Consider the following 23,576-nt stretch of genomic DNA (forward strand, 5'->3'; position numbering starts at 1 on the left):
ACATTAGTAGTTAAAGCTGAGTCAATTTAGGACAGAAAAGCTGTTTGGCTATAGCAATAATTAACTATTAAATCCAACCAGGTCACTTGTCCATCCCTGAAGCATTCTACTGAGATCTCTCAGGAATGTGGTCTGTTTAGAGGTGGCAAAAAGCAAATTCAGGTCTACCAATGTACCTCAAGTGGAGATGCAAGACCCTCACTCTTTCTTTCAGCAGAGCAACCCAGGAGGAATTTTTCTAGAGGAAATAAGTGTGAGTATACAACATAAATAAGAGAAAAAAATCCAGGCATTCTGTCTCTTCTGGACAGAAACTGAAATGAAAATTGTATTCTGCTGCAATAAAGCAAGCAACCAGATGTTTCAGATAATTAGTATTAGAGTCAAATTTTTCTAGCAGCTGTTTTCCTTGTGAAAGACAAGCAGTGTATCAGCCTGAACAAACTCTTCCAACAGGATGTCCAAGATGTGATCGACACACATGATGTCATTTGCATATATTATATATATATATTCTGAAGAGCTTTAAAGCATCAACTTGAATATTGGCAACTGCAGTAGCACGTGCAGAAGTTTACTTCTGCCTCCAGATATATAGTTGGTGAGTTAGATGAGTTTTTAGAGCTTTGCTGTCTTTAGCATCTAACCTAGAGCAGGCAAAAGACGACTGGAAAGACCAGCATGCCCCAAAAATGTGTGTTAGTTTTGTTGGGTGTTTTTTTCATGAAATTTTAAGATTTCTCCTAGCATAACTCTGCATGTTCAAGTATTTTAAGAGATACCACTCTAGTTTCACCTATTTAAAAGTCTGTGAGCTTGTCCATCCTGTTTATCACGCACTGCAGCATCCACCTGGAGCAAAGCATCTGTCTAGCCACACTAATTGAATTAGTCTGTGAATTCACCCATCTAGAGATAGAGACCGTACTAGCTTCCCAACTTCAGGATTTTTACAGAAGAGGTGCCTAAATAAACATTTTAGAAAGGAGATGAGCACTTTTGTTGTATAAAGAGATTTCCAGAACACTTGCCTTTTTGGGGTTTCTCTGGTGGAAGAACCAGTTTTTTCAGGATGGAAAACAAACACCTTATGGACTGGCAGAAACCTGAATGGAAGAGCCAGTTTCTCATGGGCTCATGCAAAAACCTTGGCAGCTGAGGCCTCAGGTAGATTCTAATGTGCATCTTGTGAGCCTTGCAATGTCTGGAGGACTGATCTGTATCTCCTTAAAATTAAGACCACTCATCTACAAGCACCAGGCTGTTCTCTAATCATTTGATAACGATGCCTCAGGACATTAATATTGGAGGCTGTGGCCCTGAGGTGGAGCGGACTATTGACTCCTGTTGATGTGGCACAGACCTGCTGGAAAAGCTGTGGCAAGACAAAGTTCAGCATGGGAGGGACCTGTCGGCAGCTGATGAGCGAAGGGCAGTGACTGAGCGTGCCAGGTCTCTGCATTTTCTCTCCAGCAATGGTTTGCAGTTCTGCAATGTGCACCAGTAAATATTCATCAGCCTGGGTGGAGACACCGCTCAGAGATTTTCAGCATCGTGTTTAATAAGGTTACACACGTAAAAATAGGCCAGAATAAAAAGCCCCCAAGAGGTGATAATATTTTGGAAGAAACTCAAAAAGGGTATGGGAAGAAAAAAGGGCTCATTCAAAATATCAGTTCTCTTGACTTCCTGGTGCTGACTGGTTTATGCTCTGAAAATTAGAATGGTCCTAAGTTCCATTTTCAAAGATATCTTCTAAGGTGTTCAGGAGCTTCAAAGCCTCAACTACCTTTGAAAATGAAATTGAGGATGCAAATCATGGGGTATTTCTGAAAAACGTAACCTGCATTTCCACAAAAAATTCTTCCTCTCAAAGGCCATGGGCATCCTAGTACTAACTGAATCATGGATTTAAAGTTCCATATAATGTGAAGTTTAATAACACAAGGAAGTAGAACAGCAGCCCCCAGTGTGGATCCAGAAATGAACAAGAAAAGTGCATCTCAAGAGTGAAACAGATCAGGTTTTGCAATTACGCCGACAAGGAATGTGATCTGTAATAGTAGAAGTGAAGATTAGTGGTTTTTAAGAGAAGATATCTCCTGAAATTAGAACTCGACGTGGGGCTGACCACAAAGGGCACCACGGGAGGCAGGTGCCAGGCGCACGAAGCACGGCCAAGCCTGGCGCACATGGCAGCGGCGGTGCGACGCAAGTCACCTCCAGCCGCTCGTTTCTTCTAATATTTATTTAATCTTTGTGGCGCCTCCGCTCCCCTTTGCAAAGGGGCCCCTACAGCCGAATGGACCGGGGGACACACACCGGCAGGGAGCCGGCCGGGATGATGAGGGCGCATCCTGCCCTCCACCTGCGGGGAGAGCCCGCGCTGCCGGCGCCGTGCGGGAGCATCGCCGCTCGCTGCGCTGCCCGGAGCGCGGGGCAGGGGCGGCGGGATCGGCCCGGGCGCTGCCCCCGCCGTGCCCGCAGCCCGGGACGGAGCCGGGGCCGCCCCGCCCGCCGCGGAGCCGCCGCCAGCCCCGGCCCCAGCCCCTCGCGTTCCCCGCCCCTCGCCGGCGGGGACGCGGATTCGGCCTGCGCGGAGCCGGCGGAGAGAGGGAGCGCGGCCGGGCGAGGGGAGGGGAGAAGCGAGGAGGCGGCGGCGGAGGCGGCGGCGAGCTGGCCATGGCAGCAGCCCGCGGGCGGAGAGGCAGCCGCGGGTTGCCGCTGTGATTGGCACCCCGAGGAGGAGGAGGAGGAGGCGGAGGAGGAGGAAGGCGCGGAGCAGCCGCGGGGCCCGCCATCCCGCGGCGGCGGAGCGGCGGTGCCCGGGAGGATGCCGGGGAAGCGGGGCTCGGCGGGCGGCGGCGGCGGCAGCGAGCTCCCGGGGGCCGGCGCGCCGCGGCAGCGCAGGCGGCGGAGGAAGGTCTCCTGCTTCTCCAGCATCCAGCTCTTCCTGGTGTCCGAGTGCGCCCTGATGCTGGCCCAGGGCACGGTGGGAGCCTACCTGGTGAGTGCGGCCGGCCCGCAGTCCCCCGCGCCGGCCGGGGTGCGCGGCGGAGCGCGGGGGAAGTTTCCGCGGCGCCGGGGCGGCTCTGCGGGCAGCCCCCCAGCCCGGGGGGGTCAGGGCAGCCCGGCGTTGGGCGGCTGAAATGACTCAGCAGTGCCTCGGGGTCACCCACCCGCTGCCGCCCAACTTGTGCGGCCGCTCCGCGGGACTCCCGAGCGCCCGGAGCGCGGCCGTGCCCGGGCAGCGCTGGCACCGACGCGGGCTGGCCGGGCGCTCGGCTCCAGCGCCAGTCTTCCCGCTTCACACTGAATAAATACCGGCAAAAGCTAGCGGGGCATTTATTTCGTGCCTCCCGCGTTACCGCTTTTCCTCATCCTCTTAAGTGATGCGGCGGTGCAAAGCGCAGCAGCCCCGAAAGTCTCGGTGTTGGGTACAGAACAATCCAAATAAGACTTTAGCACTAAATCTGCATAGTGAGATGTGGTGTCGGAGGCAGAAGTGTAGTAGAAGAGTTGGGAAGATGTCCATACGGCTGTGCTTGTGCCTTGAAGTGTACAGCCTGTGGAAATGTTCTGCTTCCAGCAGATGTAAGTGTATAGTTGATTTAAATTTCTTAAAATAGCTTGCTGGATGTGAGAATTATAGTTTCCATGGAAAAGAAATGTATTCGTAATCTCTGAGGCTTTTTGAGGCCATACACATAACATATTCTACAGTAAATGTAAGAACTCTGCATTTGGTCCTGGTATTCAGCATTTAGCATTGCTTCTTTCACATGCTCAAACTACTTATGCAAATTTGTACTGAACGTGATCTATAATTTTTCAAGGTATGTGACTAAACTAACCATGGTAATGTTCCCTCTTAATATGAAATGGAAATTAGAATTCATCTCCATATAATAAAACAGAAGTTTAGTTTGAAACATAGTTGTAATTCCAAAGGAAACTGCATCACATCTGATGAGATAAATTCAGCAGCTCTATACCCTAGGTGAGTATATATGGATGTAACTTAATTTGTAGGAGCCTGACAGGAACATGCCTGCTTTATGTGAGTAACACCTTAGTAAGTAAATATATTGTTTCCGATGAGCTACTTGCAAAATGAGCTGTCAGTGTGAATGAGTGTAGGATAATCCTTCCTCAAAGTAATAGCCAAGGAAGAGCCCACGGGTGATGTCACCCGGTGGGCACCGGTGTGCCAGGAATGCATGGATCTGCTGGAGGGATGTATATCAGCACGCTTCGCTGGGGTGTTGGAGCGTAGGATCAGCAGAATTAGTCCCCAGTGTGGCATTTCCTTCAAACTCCTTTGCGTTGCTCACTCCTCGCCAGTTTCGCGTTTCTTTTCCTGTTTTCTTCCACTCCTGGGGTGTGCTTTGTGCCGGAGCGGCGTTGCTGCTCCTTTGGAGTGTTTCGCACACCCCAGCCTCGAATCAGCCTCGCAGAGCTCTGCGATTCCCAGAGCCTTCCCTGCTCCCTGATGAGATAAATTCAGCAGCTCTGTACCTGCTCTCTGTTTTCTCCAGGTCTCATATGTCCTGAGCTCCATGGCCAGCAGGATCCACAGGCAGTGACAAACAACTGTGGGGCAGTGGGGGGAAAGGGAAAAAAAAGCAAACTAAACTCAAAACAATCCCTAGCATGCATAAGCAGTGGCCCAGCTGCACTGGGCAAGTGTTCCTCTGTATAATTTATCTGCCGTCATTGCAAATACCACGAAGCTCTTCGTACAATGAGCAGATGCAAATGTGGAATTGTCATTGGAGGGTGAATCTGTGCTTAAAGCAAATCTGCCCAGCACTGTGCTTACAGGTGCTGCAGGGGAGTGACAGCAGCAGCAGCAAAGATGCTTGCTGGAAAGCACAGAGCACTTAATCGTTTTTGCAGTGTCCCGTGGGGCCAGGTGCTGTTCTCAGGTGCTGCCGTGGGGTGGAATCAGTGGTGGCACTGCACAGTTGCCCAGGTGTAGCTGCAAGTGGATTTTCATTTGCTCGGGCTCCTGGGATGAGTGGGACTCAGTGGTGGCTGCTGGGCTGCTCCCCGAGGGACAAATTAGCAGGCGAGACACAGTGGAGAGCAAACAGCAAGGCAGGCAAATAGGGAGATGCTGCACAGGACAGGCACAGTGTGTAGTTCTGGGCAGTTGAATAAACTACTAATTTTAACCTGTCAGCAGTGAGGGAGTTCTGTATTGTAGTTCTGCTTTCCTTGGCCACATGTGTGACTTTCCCTAGTTATTTGTAACTCAGGAAGAGAAACCTTTTTTGCCTTATACGGTGACAAGTTGGTTTCCTCAGATTTTGTCTTGTTTGGCGCAGGGAGACCACGAGGACAGAAACTCAGCTTGTTAAGAAAACAAGCCAGGGGCTTGGCTTTTCAGGAGTGATTGAAGAGCTCAGTTTGGACTGGGCTTGGCTTTCATGTCAGTACATTTAGAAGTGGCTATTGTTATTTCCATTTGGAGTTGTAAAAAAACATCCCCTTTTCCATGTTCACAGCGCAATAGACTAGCAGCAACCACTTGCATATACGTACAAAGTATACATTCATTCATTATGTGGTTTTTGAGCAAGGATCATTCACTTTTATTTGTTCATAAAACATTCTGCTTGCCAAAAGGGCTTTATAAATAATAAATGCTGATAAAAATCTATATAAAGTCCAATTCTTTTCCCACAGAACTCAGCAGTGAAAATACCCCAGGATGCCAGCAGTAGATGTCTGTGTTTAAATAGTGCAGTGCCACTGAGGTTCTTCTTGTGAAGTTTTAGGGAGTATTTGATCAATGTCACGTTCCAAAATATTTGTCTATTATTATGCTTGCTGTTTGCAAAATGCACATGTTCCAGAATTACTTGGTGCCATATCCTGCATAGTTTATGCAAATACAAGCCTGCGCTGCTGCTTTAATTTCTGGGGCTGCTGAATACACCCTATTATTTGCATATTCGTGTAAGGTTTTGTGTACACATTTATTTGGCTTCATCTAATTACTCCTGCGTGCTTTTGGAAGCTTGAATTTCCCAGCAACTGCAGTGGCACTGAGGAAAATGCTGCTTGTAGTCTGCAGGCATCCCTGCTGCAGAAGTTACTCGGGATTTTTGCAGCAACTTTTTAGCAGCCCGGCTGATTTCCACCTGCAGTTGCTCTCCTGCAGCGTTGGGCAGTGGATTAAAGAGCTGAGGGTGACTGATGCAGATGGCACGAGGAGGGAAGGGTTGGAGCCTCTGTTCTCCAGCTGGAGCCTTGTGCCTCTCGGGTGGATGCAGCAGTGTGATCAGTCATGCCAGCCGTGCGGCGATGAGGGTTTCGATAAGGCTGATTCACATACCTTGGCAGCACTTTCCTGCCTGTCTGCCTCCCTCCCTCCCCATGAATTCCTACATGCTCTGTATTTTGGAATATTTTTACTGGTAATAACGTTCCAAGCGCTCCTGACGGTTCATCTCTGAGGCATTTCATCACCCTGCCAGTCAGATCTTGTGCCTAGCCAGTGGTGAAATCATTGCTTGAGCAGAAGGCAAGGAGCTCTCTCTTTGACAGCCACAGTTTGTGGAGCAGGAGTGCAGTTTAATTTCTCTCCCTGGCCTTTAGCCTTGACTCACTCTGGTTCAAACTGACCTAGTTGCAAGCATCCAACATCTGCCAAAGTCATGGGCTCCTTTAGATAAAGGGCATGCATATGGGGAGCACGTTGGGAACCAGTTCTGTGGTGTGCTCTGGGGAGCTGTTTTTACAGAGCTTTACTGAGCTGTCTCTGTTTGCCACAGCTTTGAATGCAGCTATTCATGTGTTTTATCAAGTGATAGAGGATGACTGGCCTGAGCATGGGATGGAAAGGAAAATAATTGGTCCCTCCCAAGGAGGGTGCATTGATGTTTGCGTGGGAATGAATGCCAAATTGTTTCTTGTTTTGCTGAATGAAAACTTTTGAGCCGTGCTTAACTTCCTAGGGAGAGCTTTGCCCGTGCAGCAGTGTTTGACTGCAGCCTGCAAAAACCCTCTTAGTTAAGAGTCTGCAGTAAAATTAGTGCTGTGTGACTCCAGGTGACAGTGTGTGTGTGTTTGTATGTGGTCTCTGAGACAGGCTCCTTCTGTGCGGGTTTATTGCTGCTGGGGTTTGAGATACCAGTGGAAATCTTGGAATTCCATCTTCAGGGAAAAGATAAGTATGAAAGATAAATACAGAAGTTAATGACCAAAGGGTTCCTGATGGAACAAATAGAAGTAGGGGCCCTGTGTGATGGACAGCTGGGAACTGAGGGGTTAACAGCAGAATTTGGCTCTTGGATTTTTTAAGTTGTTTTGCTGTGCAACCCCTTCCTCTCTCATGTTAAATATAACAAATACAATATTGTGTTCTGTGGTACAGACCTGATCAAACCCTCCTTGGAATCTGGCAAGATCTGCATGGAGGATGTCATGAAAGTCAGTTTTTGGAATACTGCAGTGCTTCAGAGCTTTCTGTTGTCCTTGGTGCTGCACAATAGAACCTGCCTCTGTGTATTTGCAGTTTGTATGGATGGGGTGGGAGAAGTGTCACAGGTGGGGAAACTGAGGCAGAGATTAAGAGCTTGATTCTGTTTCTGAAGCTATTGGTAAAGCATTTGATTGGTTGGCAGCAGCAGAGCCTGAATGGCTTCGGCATGGGCAGACTTAACTACAAAAGCAGTTTTTCCTTTTTAATTTGTTATTGTTTTGAATAAAGTATTTGTTTTTCTAGAATAAGAATCAGCTTGAAAATATTGGTGCCCTTTCTTTCTCTCCATTCTCAGCCGTGCTGAGTAATAAATTAGCTGTAATGTTCATAATTTATTTGTCACTGGGGTAGTTAAAGGGAAGAAACCCATGGAGTGAAAATAAACGTTTTAGTGGGGATGAGTATTGCCAAGCATTGGCTGGTTATTGCTTACCGTTCATTTTCCCTTAATATATCTTAGCTGGCAATGTTATTTCTGGAAAGTTGTTTCTAGTGTGCCTTTCCCATTAGAGAATATTGTCTGTTCTGCAGCTGAGTTGCACAGAAAGTTATTCTAAACTAGCTCTTCTGACTACATTCATATTTCTTCTCAAAGTAGCCTTCTGATATTTTTTTTTGGGTCTCTTACTGCAGGGTGGAGCAGAAACCAGATCCACCTCTGGGTCCTGATGCTTTCAGGCTCCTGTGGGGTGTGAGTCGGGAGTGTGGCATGGACACATTAACATAAAAACTTTATTTAAGTTATAGAAACAAATTCCAATCCAAGTGTGGATTTTTGAGTAACAAGACAACTTGTAACTGGCATATATGTGTTGATTAGGGGAAAGGGGGGTTTTATCTGCTACTAATAGATGAAAAGGTGTAGAGATAACATGCTTGTCTCTTACATTATGTATTATGTGCAACTTGCAACTTACAACCTGATGTCTTCTTGGTGAAATCCATTTAAAGGCAAAATGCACTAGATGGCTGAATGTGGAATAATTGATTTTAATGTTTTTATATTTTTTAGCAGAAAGTTTGGCAGTTCTTCAGTTTCTCTGTAAGGGCCAAGTGATATTTGTAGGCTCTGAAAGAAGGAACAGTTAGAAATGCTATGGTCCACTGTAAAACCAATGTCCCATTTCTTCTGGCCAGCCTTCACTTCCAGAATCCCTCTAGCTCTTGCAGGGTGCCTGTGTGACAGGCTCTGTGTGGTTTAATGGCCTGCAGTGTTCCTGCAGCTGAGGTTTAAAGGGATCTTGAATCAGAGCAGAGAATGCACTGGTCTGAAGGGCTGTGCCATTTGTGCTTGGGAATTTCATGCAGTGTGACTCTTTTAGTGGTCCTGTAGCCCCTGTCCCAGAGAGGGCTCAGTGGAACTGTAATCCCTCCCCTTCTCTGCAAGGCAGAGCAGATATTCCCTGCTTCCCAGAAAGGGCTGTCTGTCAGGTTTGCAAGGGCTTTTTTGTCCCTTGCTTTCAGGATGTTGTAAAGGACCAAAAGCCAACTTCTGTCCTGCTACATCCGGGCACATTTACTGCTTCAGAAGGGTTATTCTGCAATTCATCAAGAAGAATTTTTCCTCTGTGTATTATAATTCTTACTGGTAGGCTGCTTGGTCTCCTGCTATTCCTTCACAGGAAGATCAAACAATGGCAAGCTGTTTAGTGGGTGAGGTTGCACCTTGGATGAATTAGTGTGACTTTGTCTCCCGATCAACACCAGATGAAACTACAAGTGTTGTATTTTAAGCATCATCCAAAAGAGTTTAAATAACCGTGATAGTACTTTGTGTAGTAACTCCTTTAAGTGCTCCAGTGAAGTTTGGAAGACTTAATTTTTCCTATTGCACAGAAAAATGGGCCACTGATTTTGATTTACAAGGCTTCATTATAGCTCTGCAGCAAAACCAGGACTAGAAAACCCCAAGAGTCCTGCCTCCAGGTCACCTTGGAACAGGCACTAGAAGCTCTGTCTCGTTGTGGATAGGCAGTGCAAAGCAAACAGTGGTGCCTGCTCCAGGGAGCAGAGATTTCACACTGCCCTGCTCCATGTGCTGTCAATAGGATCAATAGTGGTTGCAGGCTGTTGAGGAAGCTCCTGGAGTGTCTCACTCCTCCCATCCGTGCTGGGAGAGCTTTGCCCTGCTATGGGAAGCATTCTGTGGTGTTCAGAGGGGTGGTCCCTGCATCCAAGCTGTTTCTGTTTGAGAGGAGGGGGAGAAGGAATGTTCCCTTTTCCCAGATGTTAAGCAGGCATGCAGTCCTAATCATACAGAGGTGAAGACTTAGAGCACAGGTCTGGATCTGCCTCTCCTCACTCAGCAAACTAGGAGACTCCTCAGAACTAAAGTCAGATTTTCTAAGCTCTCCAGTTAGCAACTTTTTTTTCCCCAGCCTTATTCTTAATTTGATGTGCTTCATCATTTTGCCCCCTGAATATTCCTTGCTGAAGTGAGGCCGGCAGCCCTCCTGCTATTGCACAGTGCCCACTGTATTGAAGTTGAAAATCTTTTACTGAGCTTCTGTTGCAGCAGTGCCTGAACCCAGTCAGTTATTTTAGATGACTGGAGTGTAAAAGCAAAATATTTATTTCTGGTTTGCTGGAATGTTTATCATCATTGTTATTTTCAAGAAGAAAAGGAATGTGCTTTGGTTTCTGTTTTTCCCCTCTGTTGCCTCTCCCTTCATAGTAGCCTTTCCAAACCTCACCAAGCAGCCAGCTGATTTCTCTGTATTTTTTTAACACCATCTTGGTGTCTGCAGCTCTCACTTGCATGGTTTCTGCATGTTTGCAGGCACAGTGGCTCTTAGATAAGTGGCTGTGAGAGCTGGTGTGGGGGCACAGGAGTTGTTATTTCATGCTACATCTGTTTCCTGGGCAAAGATTACTGGAATTGGCTTATTTTTAATATTTAAGTGTCCTTTTGAAACACTTACCATGCTGTTCACTGGTATAATTCATAATCCCTTAGTTTACTGAAAGTGGAAAAAGACTTAAAATTTAGTTTTGTGGTGATCCATCAAATGACAGTGAAGTTTTTGACAGAACCTGGATAATTCAGTTGCATTGAGGTCTTCATGACTCACTCACTTTCTGAAGCAACTATGGCAGGTTTGTTTTTTGGTGCTTTGATGTTTGCATCCAAATCCTACATTGTCTTTAGTTGTTTGGATTTTTTTTAAGGCAACTACGAACTCTGTTATAAGGAAACTGAAAGAAAATTTGGCTGTTGAGATGTGTGGTGTGGGTGTGGAAGAATACAGAAACCTTTCAGAAATGTTTCACTTTTCATTTTCAGAGATGAATAGTGGTATATTTGTGGCATGCTTGTTTTTGTCTCCCACTGAGAGAATTCTGGCTGAATTGAAATCAGCGTTGAGTTTGGGTCAATGTAGAAGAAAGCCTTGAAATGCATATTGCATGTGTGTATTTTAGGATGATACCTAACATTTTAATACCTGGAGAACTGCATGAAATAATGTGGAATTGCTTTGCAGTGGAGGGTGACAGGTAGTGGTGCCCTCTACATTCCTAAAACCGAGGAATTACTCTATGAATTTATGTTGAAGGTGAAAAGGAAGTATTTTTCCTGGAGTCTTCTAGGAATGTGTGTTAGATGGAGCTAACCTATGGAGCACCTATGTTCAGACACAGCAGGGCCAGAGGATAGCAGTGTTTGTGATAGATAGATAGTGTTTGCCTGGCAGGACAGAGTTCTGAGTGTTCTGTAGTTTCAGATTTATTTCATCCCTTTAGTTCTCCAAAGGAATAACAGGGAGTGAGAAAACATCATAGCTTAATAGTTTTGCAGCCTGTCCTGTTAAACAATGAATGGTATTTGTTTTCTCTGGTGGAACTTTACCAGGAAGGGCTGCAGAAATGTTGTTTGGAGTTCTTGTTTTTTACTTCTGAAAAGGAGGATATGAAATGGTTGCTACCTCTTTTCACTTCTCAGCTTCATGCAAACATGGTTTGGCACATCATTAGCAGGAGACCAGAGATGTGCTTGGGAGTGTTTTGCTGCTGGAATGGACTAAACCTCACATTTAAACTTGGAAGGAATCTCTGAAGGAAGATGCAGGAGGACTGGCATGTGCATTGCTTGGGACAGTAGCAGGGCAGGTCCCTGTACCTCTGAAAAATGCCACATGTGCCTGTCTATACTGAGAAATGCCAAGAGGGAAGAGGGCAAGCATTTAAAACTTTCCAAGAGAGAAGCTGAAATACTGACTGAAAGAAAATTTTTTTGAAAAACATGAAAGAGGAATGCCCCCAGTGGTGTCCTGCTGCTTGTGCCCTGCTAATGAGTTTCATCTGCTGGAAACATGCTCACTTCTCATCCTGACATGGTCTGAGTGTTATATGATAATGCATTGAGTTGCCATGTTCGGGATGGATCCTTTGTTAGCCAGTAATTTGGAAACAACAGAAAAGTAACAGTATATAAGTAAGGTTTGATTTTTAAAGAGGAGAAGTTTAAGACTTTCAGTTTTTCAAACCTACAACTTCCTTCTCATCATCTCACTGAGATGCAGGAAGACCTGTAATTGTTGTGATTTAGGAAAGCCATTTTCTCCAAGTTATTCTTCAAGCTTTTACTCTTTTCTTGTTAAAGGGTGTCCACCTTGCTTGGTGAGATGTTATGGTGTGTTAACCTTGGTCTGCAGCCAGATCACCACCCAGCTTCTCTCTCACTCTCTCATCAACACAGTGGGGGCAGAAAATGAGGTAAAGAAGTTTGTGGGTTGAGATAAAGCAATTACTGTCAGGCATAAAACAGACTTGACCTGGTAAAATTAACTTTCATCACCCATTGAAATAGATTTTTATGTTTAAAACAAAGCCAGAAATGAAAAAAACCACCATATTCCCCCCCATCCCACCCCCATTTTTCACCCTAGGCTCTCTGGGAGTATTCTCTGTCAGATCCTCACTGTGCTCTGCTGGGAAAGCATCACCATGAAATAAACCATTAATCATGTTTGGGCACTGATGTGCTCTTTGCAGAAATGTTGGCTGCCACTGGGTAAATGGTTTCCCTTTTGCTTGGGTCCTGCACTTGGTGATCAGTCACTGTTTTTGGTGGTGTCCCACTGGGCAGCAAGGTTCAGCCCAAGGAGAAGCATGTCTGTGTGACTAAAACATGGTGGTGTTCTTTCTGTCCTGCAGGCATTGTCCGTAAAATGTGATTTTTGTGGGAGTTACCCTTCCCATAGCCTATGCCAAATGCCCCAGCTTGTGACAGGGAAAGTGCTGGGCATACAGGCCCTTTATGGGAAATAGTGGGCAGTGTTTTTAGGGCTTACCAGCAAAGGAAAACTGTGGGTTTTGTTTTTGTCCTGTCCAGCGTACAGGGCTGAGAGTGGCTAATTACAATGGGCCTTTCAGCCTCTGCATGAGATGCACACTTTGTTTCCTGCTGCCTACAGCTAGTTATAATGCAGGTCCTTCTGTCTGAAGTCAGTGCAGCTGCTGGCTGAGGGACAGGAGCTTCAGCTGAAGGGATGCCTTGTCTAGGGGTGCTTGTTTGTGAAGGGCAGTGATGGCTGTTTGGGTCATCCATCCTGTACATAGATGGTCTCACCCAAGGTGCTCAGTGCAAGGAGTGCCCCCTGAGCTCAGCTGTGTTCCTGCAGGAACCTGCCTTGTGCTCTCCAGCTTTGGTCCAAAGAGACCTGGACCACAAGTTTCTATTTTTGATATCAAAATGTGGTACCAAAACCACATGGCTGCTTGAGCCCCATGGCCTTTGAGCCCAAGGGTCACAAGGTGCTAGTCTAGGTTGTGTTTAGGAGTTTTGTTAGTTCTCTTTCTATAGTCTGTGATATTTTGTGACGGTGTTCACAGGGGGTCTTAGGTTGAGGGAAGAGACGAAGATTTGACTCCATGTTTCAGAAGGCTTGATTTATTATTTTATTATATATATTACATTAAAACTATACTAAAAGAATAGAAGAAAAGATTTCATCAGAAAACTAGCTAAGAATAGAATAAGAAAGAATGATAACAAAAGCTTGTGTCTCGGACTCTCTGTCGAGCTAGCTAAGCTGTGATTGGCCGTTAATTAGAAACAACCAACACGAACTAATCAAAGATCTACCTGTTGCATTCCGCAGCAGCAGATAATCAATGTTTGCATTTTGTTCCTGAGGCCTCTCAGCTTCTCAGGAGGAAAAATCTTTAAAAAAAGATTTTTCATAAAAGATCTCTGCGACAATATTTAATACTATTAAAAATTGTAACTCAAGGGAGCTGCTTTAGGGTTACCGAAAAGCTTTCCATAGTCTTTGGGATTCAAACCTAACAGCTTCAGAGAGCTTGAGAGCAAAGGCTGAAAGTATTCAAGTGTTCCATGGAGCTAGATAAACCATGCACTTCCATGAGTTAATTCACTTGACTGAGGCCTCTTCTGCATTGACAAATCACTGTGTGAATGAATGGATTCCAAAATCAGCTTGGGAGTTATTTGATGGCTATTGAAGTTTAGCCACACTTGCAAGCCATGTGCTAGAGGCAGTTTTGTGGGTTTGCTGTGTCATTTGGCACAGCTGCACAAGCTTTCTCAGAACTGTACAGAAGTTCTGGGTTTTCCATGGATTAGGATGCATCAAGGTACTGTGTTAAACTTAATCTCAGTTCTTGCTCTTTCTTAGCGAGAAGGCAGAAGTTTCAAATCTCTTCTTGCTGTTTATCGTGGAAACATTTGAGCCTTATGGTGTAGCCTCCCTTATTTTAGATGGCATTTATTGATTTGAATTATTCAGCTTAATTCTATGCTGGACAAGCTTTTTGCCAGAATTTTTATTTTGCCTTCTTATTTAAACAGATCCCTAATGAATTGCTGTAGTTGTAAGATCCCTAATGAATTACTGTAGCTGTATATAATGACTCTTGGGAAATACTGGATGCAGTCTCTAGAATCAGATCTGTGTGTGTTCAGATTGCAAACTTTTGAAGTCTATCCCTGAACATTGCCCAGGGTCCCTTGTTGTTATCCAAGTTTTCCAGATACTCCCACATTAATAGACTGCACCTCTGGTGTCTGTGGGTAGGTATCCAGTGAGCAGCTGGTTAGCAGGGTAAAAACTGGGAGGTAAATCTGGATGCAGAGTTCTTTCTGGGATTTGGTATAAGGTTATATGGTCTCATGAATGGAAGCTTTTTCTCCTACAATGTTTCCAGCTCAATATTTCTGTGTTTCCATGTTCAAACTGACTTACTCTGAGTTGGCATTACAGCTTGGCCAAAATGGACAAAAATGTTCTGCAGATTGCTGGTGGCGAAGTGTGGTCTTCTGGTTTAGCCAGCCAGGCCCTTTGATATGAATGGAGTGTGTTACTCCAGTAGTTGTACTCAAGTTACTGTTGATCGAGTCTTTATGGATTCCTGTTAGGCACCACACTGAGGCTTCAAGGAATGGGATCTTTAAGAGCACGGAACTTTGATACGCTGGAAATGCAAACGAAACTAAAATGACATTTGATGTTTTTTTCTTTATCTTCCTCCTGTACTTCACAGTGCATAAATTCAGACACTTTCAATTTGATTCTCAGCATCCTGATTGTGTTCAGAACTCTTGGTATGCAGACAGTGTCACAAAATATTAGGTTCATGGAGTGTTTCCAGGAGTGCTGTCACTGTGTATTTCCCTGACCTCCTCCTCACCCCCACTATTCAGGCAAGTGAGAGATTAATGAGGAACAGCAACTTAATTTCTCTGAACCAATACTGGCGAGGTAGATTCTGGTGATGGTGGCATCTTGGCAGGAACAGAGGAACATTCCTGCCACATGTGGATAATGTTTTCAAGCCAACCTCTTCCTTTGAAGCTGGCTGTCCAGACCTGTCATGTCCAAACTGACTCCCTTCATCAGTCGAGGCTAATATTTGTGCCCAGAGAAATCTGGATTTATTCACATTTGGACAATGTGACATGTGGCAGACTTGGGAGAGGACAGCTTAGCCCATGGGGTAGCTCTTGTTGGCTGAGGAACAGCTACTATTTGTATTTTGTGGTGAAGGTGCAGACCAGGCATGCTTGGGCTCATTTCCTGGCTTTATCTTGAACATCTCCAGGCCTTCTTTGGGCTTTCTCTCTCAATCAGTAAATGTGCTAACTGTGTTATTGTCAGGTTCTGTGGTCATCTTGTGGTGTAGGATGATGGGCACTGAGCTGCTCCAGTGATGGTAACTGGGATGAAAGAGTGCCCTGTGCTTGTGCCCTGAACCAGATCTCTAGCAGTTGTCATAACAGGCTGAACTAAATTAATTAATGGGGTAGTAATTTTGTGCTGTCCTACCTGTGATGATGCAGCCTCGTTGCTGAATGGTACTCCTGTTTCCTTCACGCCTGCCTGAAATGTCAGGGCTGAAATGTTTCGCCTTTTGCTCTTTGAGGCTTCACTGGAAAAGACTGCTTGGGGCTGCTTTACTCAATCTTTGGTAAGTGATGGATTTTAAAAGAGCCTGAGGGTATTATTTTCAAGGATGTTTTCTGAGCCATACTGTCATTGACAGAAGTGACTTACTCCAAGTGTCTCTTTGAAAACGGGACTCTTGTTCCAAAGCCACTGAAGTGCTTTTGAAAAATATCCTTCCCTGTTACTGACTGCAGTGGACTGTCTCAGTGGTGTCTAGCTTTCTCTAAAGCAGGGCAAAATTAGAGTCTAAGTGTTATGTGCCTGGCTAATAAACTGCATTGTAATTAGTACCTTGGGGAGGCAGGAACCGGGGAGAAGCTGAGCATAAAGAGAATTAACTTCATGTAGAAGCTGTCTGCAAAGGATGAGCGAAGAACTGGAAGGAGATGAAAACATTGGGATTTGAAATGGCTGTGGAGGTTGAGAGAACCCAGGTTGGAAAAATTCAAGCAGAGAAGAAAGAGCACTCATGTTGGCTGCTGTAACCATTAGTGGATGTGTCTGCCTTGTGTTGAATGCAAAACCATTCCCACTCTCTAGTCCCTGAATGATGGGTTCCTCCCAGAATTTGCCATGTCCCTAGGAGCTGTGGTCCTCCATGGGAACCCCTCTCCTGCTGTGCTTTGGCTCATGTCAGACTCTGATAGGTAAATAGAAGAAGTGGGAACTTCTGTTTTCCTTGTGTGTGCTCATTAAAGTTTCTCAGGCTCTGGTGATCCTGCTGTACATAGATTTAAGATCGCCTTCAAGCTGTGACTCGCCTCCTTACACCATGGCCCTCCTTGCTCACCTCCCAGCCTGCCTCTCCCTTTAGTGGGGAGCACATGGCTCCTGTTTGTACCCTTGGCACTGCACAGAGACAAGGTGAAAGGAGAGATGAGTGCCTTGTGAGCAGCTTGGGAGGAGGGTGTTACCTAGCAAACAAGCAGGATGACAGGGACAGTGCTTGTGTGGGCTGCAGGGTGTGAGCTGGGGGTAAGCAAGCAGCACATGTGGCTCTGGGGCAAGCTTGGGGTGTTGCTGGTTAGGTGCTAGAGAGACCTCAATTCCACGTGCAGAAGTGTGTGATTCGGTATTTCTTGTATGAGTTGTCCACAAGTGCTGTGGAATGGCACGTTACAATGTGGCCATTTTGTTGTTTCCCTTTTAAATGGCTTCCTCTGTCCCAAGGTTTACTAAGTTAAAGCATTTGATGCACTGGTTGATGGGAAAAGCCTCAAACTTCTCCCTAAGCCGAGTTCCCATTTGCTGCAGCCAGACTTCCTTTCTGTTGGTAGGGAGTAGAGTAGGAGAGATATCAGTAGAGCCAGAGGAGAAGAGGAGAAAAGTCGTAGGACTTGTCAGAAAAGCTCCTCTCCCAGTATACAGCCTTTATATAATCACTGCTGTCCTCCAACCGTGAAAACCGAATTCAGCTTCCTTCAAAGCTTTTATGAATGCTGCCTCAGAGTGTCCTGCCCGTGTCACTTCTGCCCTGGTTCATGCCTGGCAGCTGGGAATGCTTCAGCAGCCAGCTCCACAGGCCTTGCTTCTTCATCTGCACCGTGGCACAACTCAGGTGCACCCTTAGCCCTGAGTTCAGCTCATAATTTATCATAAATTAAGCTAACATGAAGCCCTTCACGTGGCAGGTTTCCTGGGCAGGCTGGCATTACGGTTTCTGTGTTATAGTAGGAAGCCTTCTCTGCAGGGAGGTGTTGTGTTAGGAAGTGTTTTATGGGATGAACAAGCAAACCTGCATTCAGTTGTGGAGGTGGGGAAGGGAGGGGGTTGCAGTGTGACAGCTTGGGATTGTGCCTCTCCACTGGTAGTACATGGGATGCTATATAGGAAGGGGTTTTTCCTGTAAAGAATCTTCCAGTGACATGAATTTCATCTCCTTCTCTCAGCTGGAACCCAGCATGATGGTGATCAGTTTGCAGAGTTCCAGACCCATGTATGAATCTTGCTGCCAGTTCTGTATGTGGGGCCAGGAGTGCTGCAGGAACCTCCATTTAAATTTTACACTTTGAATTCCTCTTCATCTGGCTTTCTACACCTACTTGCTGCCCATGGAGAAAAAAAAAATAAAGATCCATCTCTGAATGTGTCAAAGATGTTCCAGCAGCTTTCCCCTGGCTGTTTACTCTGACAGAGAGATTGGCTGCCCCTGCTCACCAGCCCCTGCTGCTGTGCATTTATTCCACATGGAATTCTTCATCCTCCAGGTCTGAAATGTGCCAGCAGCGCTGTTCTGTGCTACAGTTTTTAAAGCATGCAGAAATGCAGCTACAGGGTTGAGGTTTGTGCCTCTTTGCATGTTTATGATGTGTTACTTGGCTGCCAGTGAAGATGACATAACATTTAAAAATAAGTAAGGATTCAAATACCTACTGGCTTTGTTGGAAGTGTGCTACTCAAGGAAAGTTTGTGCTAAAAATGGATTCTGGCACTGGGTGATTTTATGTAGATACCTTGTCAGGGACTAAAATACCGCCTGCTTTCACTCAGTGAGGTCAGTGTTGAGCAGCAGACTTGGAGGCAGAGAGCTTGTGTGGACACTAAGTCAGTGGTTATGATTATAATATCACTGTAGGTTGGGGCTTTAAAAGGTTAAAAAACTAGATTTTGGCTGTGGTGTGCATGTGTTTCAGAGCAACAGAAAAAGCCTTTCAAGTTCTGCTTAGGCAGTTCCGTGTGGCCTGGGTCTGTACCTGGGTCTGCTTTGAGCTCGTGGTGGCTCAGGCTGAATTTCCACCAAGAGTGTGAGGGGGTAGCTGCAAACAACACCCCAGTGATCTTTTTGTTCACAGTGCTGTAAATGGGGCACTGCACCTTCCCTTCCTCGGGGAGCTGGGAAAGGGGGTCAGCCCATTGTGTCCCATGCAGGATCTGCAGGAAGCAGATGAGGGAGGTATTGACAGCCCTGCCTGCCTTGCTGCTTGCTGCAGTGGGTGCCTGGGTTAGGGGTGAGGTTTTTATACAGCATGTTTGGATCCCAGTTTCACTTAGAGTAGTGGAAAGTGCGTATTTACCTTTGAGAGGCACGTGGCTTTTTTCTGGTTTAAGCTATTTTGGAACAAATTGTGGTTTTGCACTGATATATCAGCTTCTGACCAAAACAGGATATTCCATGGGTGCTTTGCTCTCTTTGGTGGCACAGCTGTGAAACCCTGCAAAAGGTGCCCAGGTACACTTGTTTTGTGCCCTGTGTGTTGGCCAAGGGCCAGGGGCACAGGATGCTGTGGCTGCTGAAATGTGATGAGGGGATGCACAGTGGGCTACAGGAGATGACAGGAAAGTTTCCTGCTTGATGCCAGAGAGAAGGTTGCCAAAAATGTGTGCCTTGCCTCAGCTAGGAGTGTGATGTGCTGTTTCTCCTGCTGCATGGTGCAATGCCCTCTCTCTTCTCAGGCCCTGAAAATCCTGACCTTGAACGTGTGATGAATTTGGACTGTGTCAGTAACCTCAGAGCTGGTCACTAGAATATAAAATGAATTTTTCACACCAGTGAGGCACAGATCCAATCTGCAAACTCCTCATGGCACCAGTACAGTAACTTGCAGATTTTTTGAGTGCTGGCCTAGAAACAGCACAGGCACATGCAGCAAGAGCCAAGCTAATAACACCCTACTTTCAGCAGGGGTTCAGCTGTGGCATCTATTATCCCTATCATGTGAATGCAGATTTCTATGCAGAGATGATTTCTACACCTTGAGCAGAGCCACCTTGGGTGTGTCCATATCATCACCTTTTTTTGCTTTCCCTTATGTTCGTGTGCCCAAAGCCAGCACAGGTGTTGGCATCTGCAGTGAAAATGTATTTTAAGTTTTGACTGACTTTGATGGACCAGGAAAGTTGTTCAAACAAGTGATCAGCAGCCTGAAACAGGTGGTCTTGATGCCCTCACTACTTTGGTGGGGTGAGGAGCAGCAAGAAGAGCTGTTGCCTGGGTTTGGGCAAAGGATATTAATGTTATTGCTCTCCTCCCAACCATCCAATGGGGAAGGAGTGTGCAAAATGCCAAGGACGTGGCTGCCTTTTTAAAAGCTTGGCTCAACCACAAGTGATCCATCTCAGTGCTGGAACTGTGGAGCAGGAAGATGTCAGAGCAGAGGATCAGCATCATTCCCTTGGGCTTTGAAGCCTGAACCTGGTGGCTGTGGGAGGAAGGGTGGCCAGGCTCTGGGGACCAGCTCTACAGGAGGAGAGCTGTTCAGAGTCTCCCAGTGATGGGATCACATCTGCCCCATCCTGCACAGCTGCTGGAAGAGAGGATGAGGTGACACCTGAAGAGGTGGGTGGAGGCACCTGGAAGGAGTGGCACTTCTGGCATGGTCCCTTTGGCTGTGCAAGGAACCCTGTGTTTCCCAGCTCTGTAATGGAGACTGCATTTGTTTTCCTTTGGGAACGTAGTTGCCAGGCAATTATTTTACACCCTGTAGCACTGCAGACATGTCTCTTCAAGTCCAATCTCTTACCACATAACTGAGAAAATGTATTTTACATTAAAAAGAAGCCTTTTGAAAAAGCCCTTCAGGCATAAAGTCAATGTGTTTTCTATATATAACCCAGTATTATTAATACAATGAACTTAACTGGAGACTCTGTGGGTGAATGACTTGATCATTGGAGAGACGAACAATATGATATTCATTTTCAATGTACTGTGGCTCTGCCTCCATAATGGTGCTCCCAGCCTTCACTTCATTTCTTAGTGATAAAGTGGGCCAATAGGGTGAAGCAGGTCTGTGGATTGTATTTTTGCTGAGCACTAATATAAAATAAACAGCCTATAGAGAAAACAAATTTACTTTGGTTCAGAAAGGCCGAGGTCTGTAGATTTGGGACAGACAGGGATGATGAATGTGAGCATGTATTACTGAAATAAGTCCAGAATGGCATGGCATAAGCTTCCCTGGATTTAGTTACAAAAGTTGCAATACAAATTGCTTTGGCTGGAAAATTTTAAGGTGGTGATTGATTATTTCTTTTTTTTTTTTTTTTTTTTGATGTGGGTCATTTATCACTGTGTGTGTTACATGAGACATTTTCCTTTTTCAATCATTGAAGAGTGTTTTAGAGTGGTGTTAGGAGGCCCCTTCAGCCCAGGCCTGTTTGATGTCAGTCATCCGATCCAAATGTGTGTGTGCAGCCTGCTGTGGCTCAGTAAGAGGAGACACTGCAAGCATGCTACAAGTTTTAATCACTTCTCGTTCCTGCATGTTGCAGTGTGATCACAGAAAGCCACAATGCTGGGTTACATGGTCTTTTCTGGACGCCCAGCCTGCTCTCTGCATGAGCAAGGTGCGCAGGTGCCAAACTGGTGTAGTTTTCAGTGGTCCAGTTGGCTGTTCTGGTGTAGACCCAGTCTGGAGGAGCAGGAACCTGTGGAGTGACAGCAGCCACACAGCTGATCTGTCTCAGAGCTGCATCTCAGTGGAGCTGCTGTCAAAAACAGGGTGGGAGATGTCTGGGGTACGTGAAATGAGAGTCATGCAAGGGGCAGCAAAGCTGGCACAACAGAAGGCTGAGTCCAGTGCTGCAGTTAAAGGAGTGGCTGGTCAGAGCTCCTGTGACCTGCTGAGGGACAGATGTGAGCACAGATGTGCACAGATGTGAGATAAGGGTGGCAGGCAGGCACACTGCCATGGGAAGCTGCAGTTCCATGTGCCGTGGATAGAGCACTGGCCCTGCCTCTGTCCTCGTGCCTGCTCTGGACCTGTCTGTTCCTGTGGGTGGTTTCACACCAGTGCCTTCTTGGGCTCAGGCTTCATCATCTGCTCTACCTTGTCTGCATGAGTTTTGCTGGGTGCTGTCTTTGCTTCCTGGAAGAAGCTTTTTTAAACCAAATACCCTCTTATTCGATTCTTCCCATCCCTGCCTGAACAGCTGTGTGAGTTGACAGGAGTCAGGAAGCAGCAGCCTCACAGCTGTGGGCTCCTGGTGCTTCCCTGCTGTGTTTGAGCAGGAGGTTGTCCACCTGAGCTGCTGTGAGGCTGCACCATCCCATGGCCCACATCCCTGCTCTCAGACAGCATCCACGTGGGCTGTGCTCTGGAGTCATTGACCTGGCATCAGCTCACAGGGACTTTTTATAATCCTCACAGCCTTTCCACATGGCATCAGTATTTTACAGGGACCTGTGGTGTCTTTTACAACATTTTATGTAACTCTGGATAAACAGAGTTAGTGTCTGTGAGTGGTGATGGCTGGTCTGCTGGGGAACAGGATTGTGAAAAAAAATACAGGCGAGACAGTGTTTTTATCCCACAGTTACAAGGGCACTGGGAACATCCCACACAGAAATGACAAGTTTAGTCAGGTTAAACCTTACATACAGCAAGTCCCATAAAAGTGGAGCACGGAGGGTGGGGAGATGATTTCAGCCATGGGCAGGGGTTTATTTTGCATAAATGCAGGTAACATCTGTGCTATGCTATTGCTGGTTTTGTAGTTGGTCTTTGTAAGGTCACAGCCAATGTCACAGTAAGAGTTTGGGCTGTGCTGTCCAGGCTGCAGCCACCCTGGATAAAATGCAGTTGTGTTCCTGTTGTTCTCTGGCTAAGAATCTGCATGTTGACAGTTTATTTCCCAGCCCTATTTTTATTTTGGGATTTTTTTTTCCCTCTCACTGTGGCTGTCAGTTTTGGAAGCTACTCTGCTGATGCTGGTCTCAGCATTTTGTACTTGGATGCTATTTTCTTCTGGATGCTCAAGGCTGGTGTGATGGATTTGTTCTTTCACCATACCCCCTTTCAGCATAACCCACTTAGCAAAGGCAGAGCTGGTAGCACTGGGTAGCAGTGCTACAGCCAGAAGGAGCAGACTGGGAAATGCAGTGTGGTCTGGCCAGAGGAATAAGGAGAACTGCCAGCTTTTATCAAGAGAGTTGGAATTTGCCCTGTGTTGTTGTCCTCCTCCTGCTTTTGTTTCAGTCTTTCCCCCAAAGTAAAGCAGGAAAGCATTAGGGGATGGTGGGGCTCTTTTTACTTGCTGTGAGTGGGTTAGTGTTTGCAAAAAGGAAAAGAATGGCTGAAGTCCCGCAGAAATAAGAGTGGAATGAGAATTGGGACTCTGGTTTTAGTTCCCAGGTTTGTCACCAGTTTACTGTCTCTGTCACTGTGAATTGCATGTGGAAATGGTGCAGTTTTCTGTATCTGAAATCCAGCTGTCAAAAATCTGACCCTTTTGACATCTGGCACTCACATGTGTCTAAACACCATCCTGCTTTTTAGCCACTTGTATGTATGTACGATAAAAGCCTAAAATGAGGCAGCCAGGCTGAAATACGGGATGCTTCCAAAACTAGTTAATACCAGTTGGCCTTGGGAAATCACTTCCATTGGCTTTCAGTCTTCCAGCCTAAATTATTCCATCGGAAATTAATTTTGTTGACTGCACTTGTCTCATTAGTAGTTGGCTCTCTACCTCAGTTTACACAGCTGTAATGAGTAATCATGAGTTTGCCATCTAGGTACAGCTCAGAAATGAGCACCACAGATGTAATTTTGCATGCTCAGAGCTATATACTGATCTTGGAGATATCCCCCAGTCTGTCAGAATTGGTGTTCATGGGACCCCAGCACCAGCCCTGTTAGACCACACCTTGCAATAAAACCATGGATGATAAATCCTTTTCCACGGTGGAAGGTTTGGAACTAGAGATGGTCTTTAAGGTCATTGCAATCCAAACCATT

The 23,576-nt window shown here is 46.1% G+C and overlaps 1 protein-coding gene across 1 annotated transcript in view; it reads left to right on the forward strand.

The window, feature by feature from the left end:
• Positions 1 to 2,827: 2,827 nt before the first annotated feature.
• SLCO3A1 (solute carrier organic anion transporter family member 3A1) overlaps positions 2,828 to 23,576 on the forward strand; it is a 130,059-nt gene continuing 109,310 nt past the window's right edge. The window contains exon 1 of the mRNA XM_030955178.1: positions 2,828 to 3,007. Within this exon, the coding sequence (XP_030811038.1) occupies positions 2,834 to 3,007 (174 nt within the window). The 5' untranslated portion in view covers positions 2,828 to 2,833. The remainder of the gene's footprint in view (positions 3,008 to 23,576) is intronic.

This window comes from Camarhynchus parvulus, chromosome 10 (assembly GCF_901933205.1).
Source record: "Camarhynchus parvulus chromosome 10, STF_HiC, whole genome shotgun sequence".
NCBI lineage: Eukaryota > Metazoa > Chordata > Aves > Passeriformes > Thraupidae > Camarhynchus > Camarhynchus parvulus.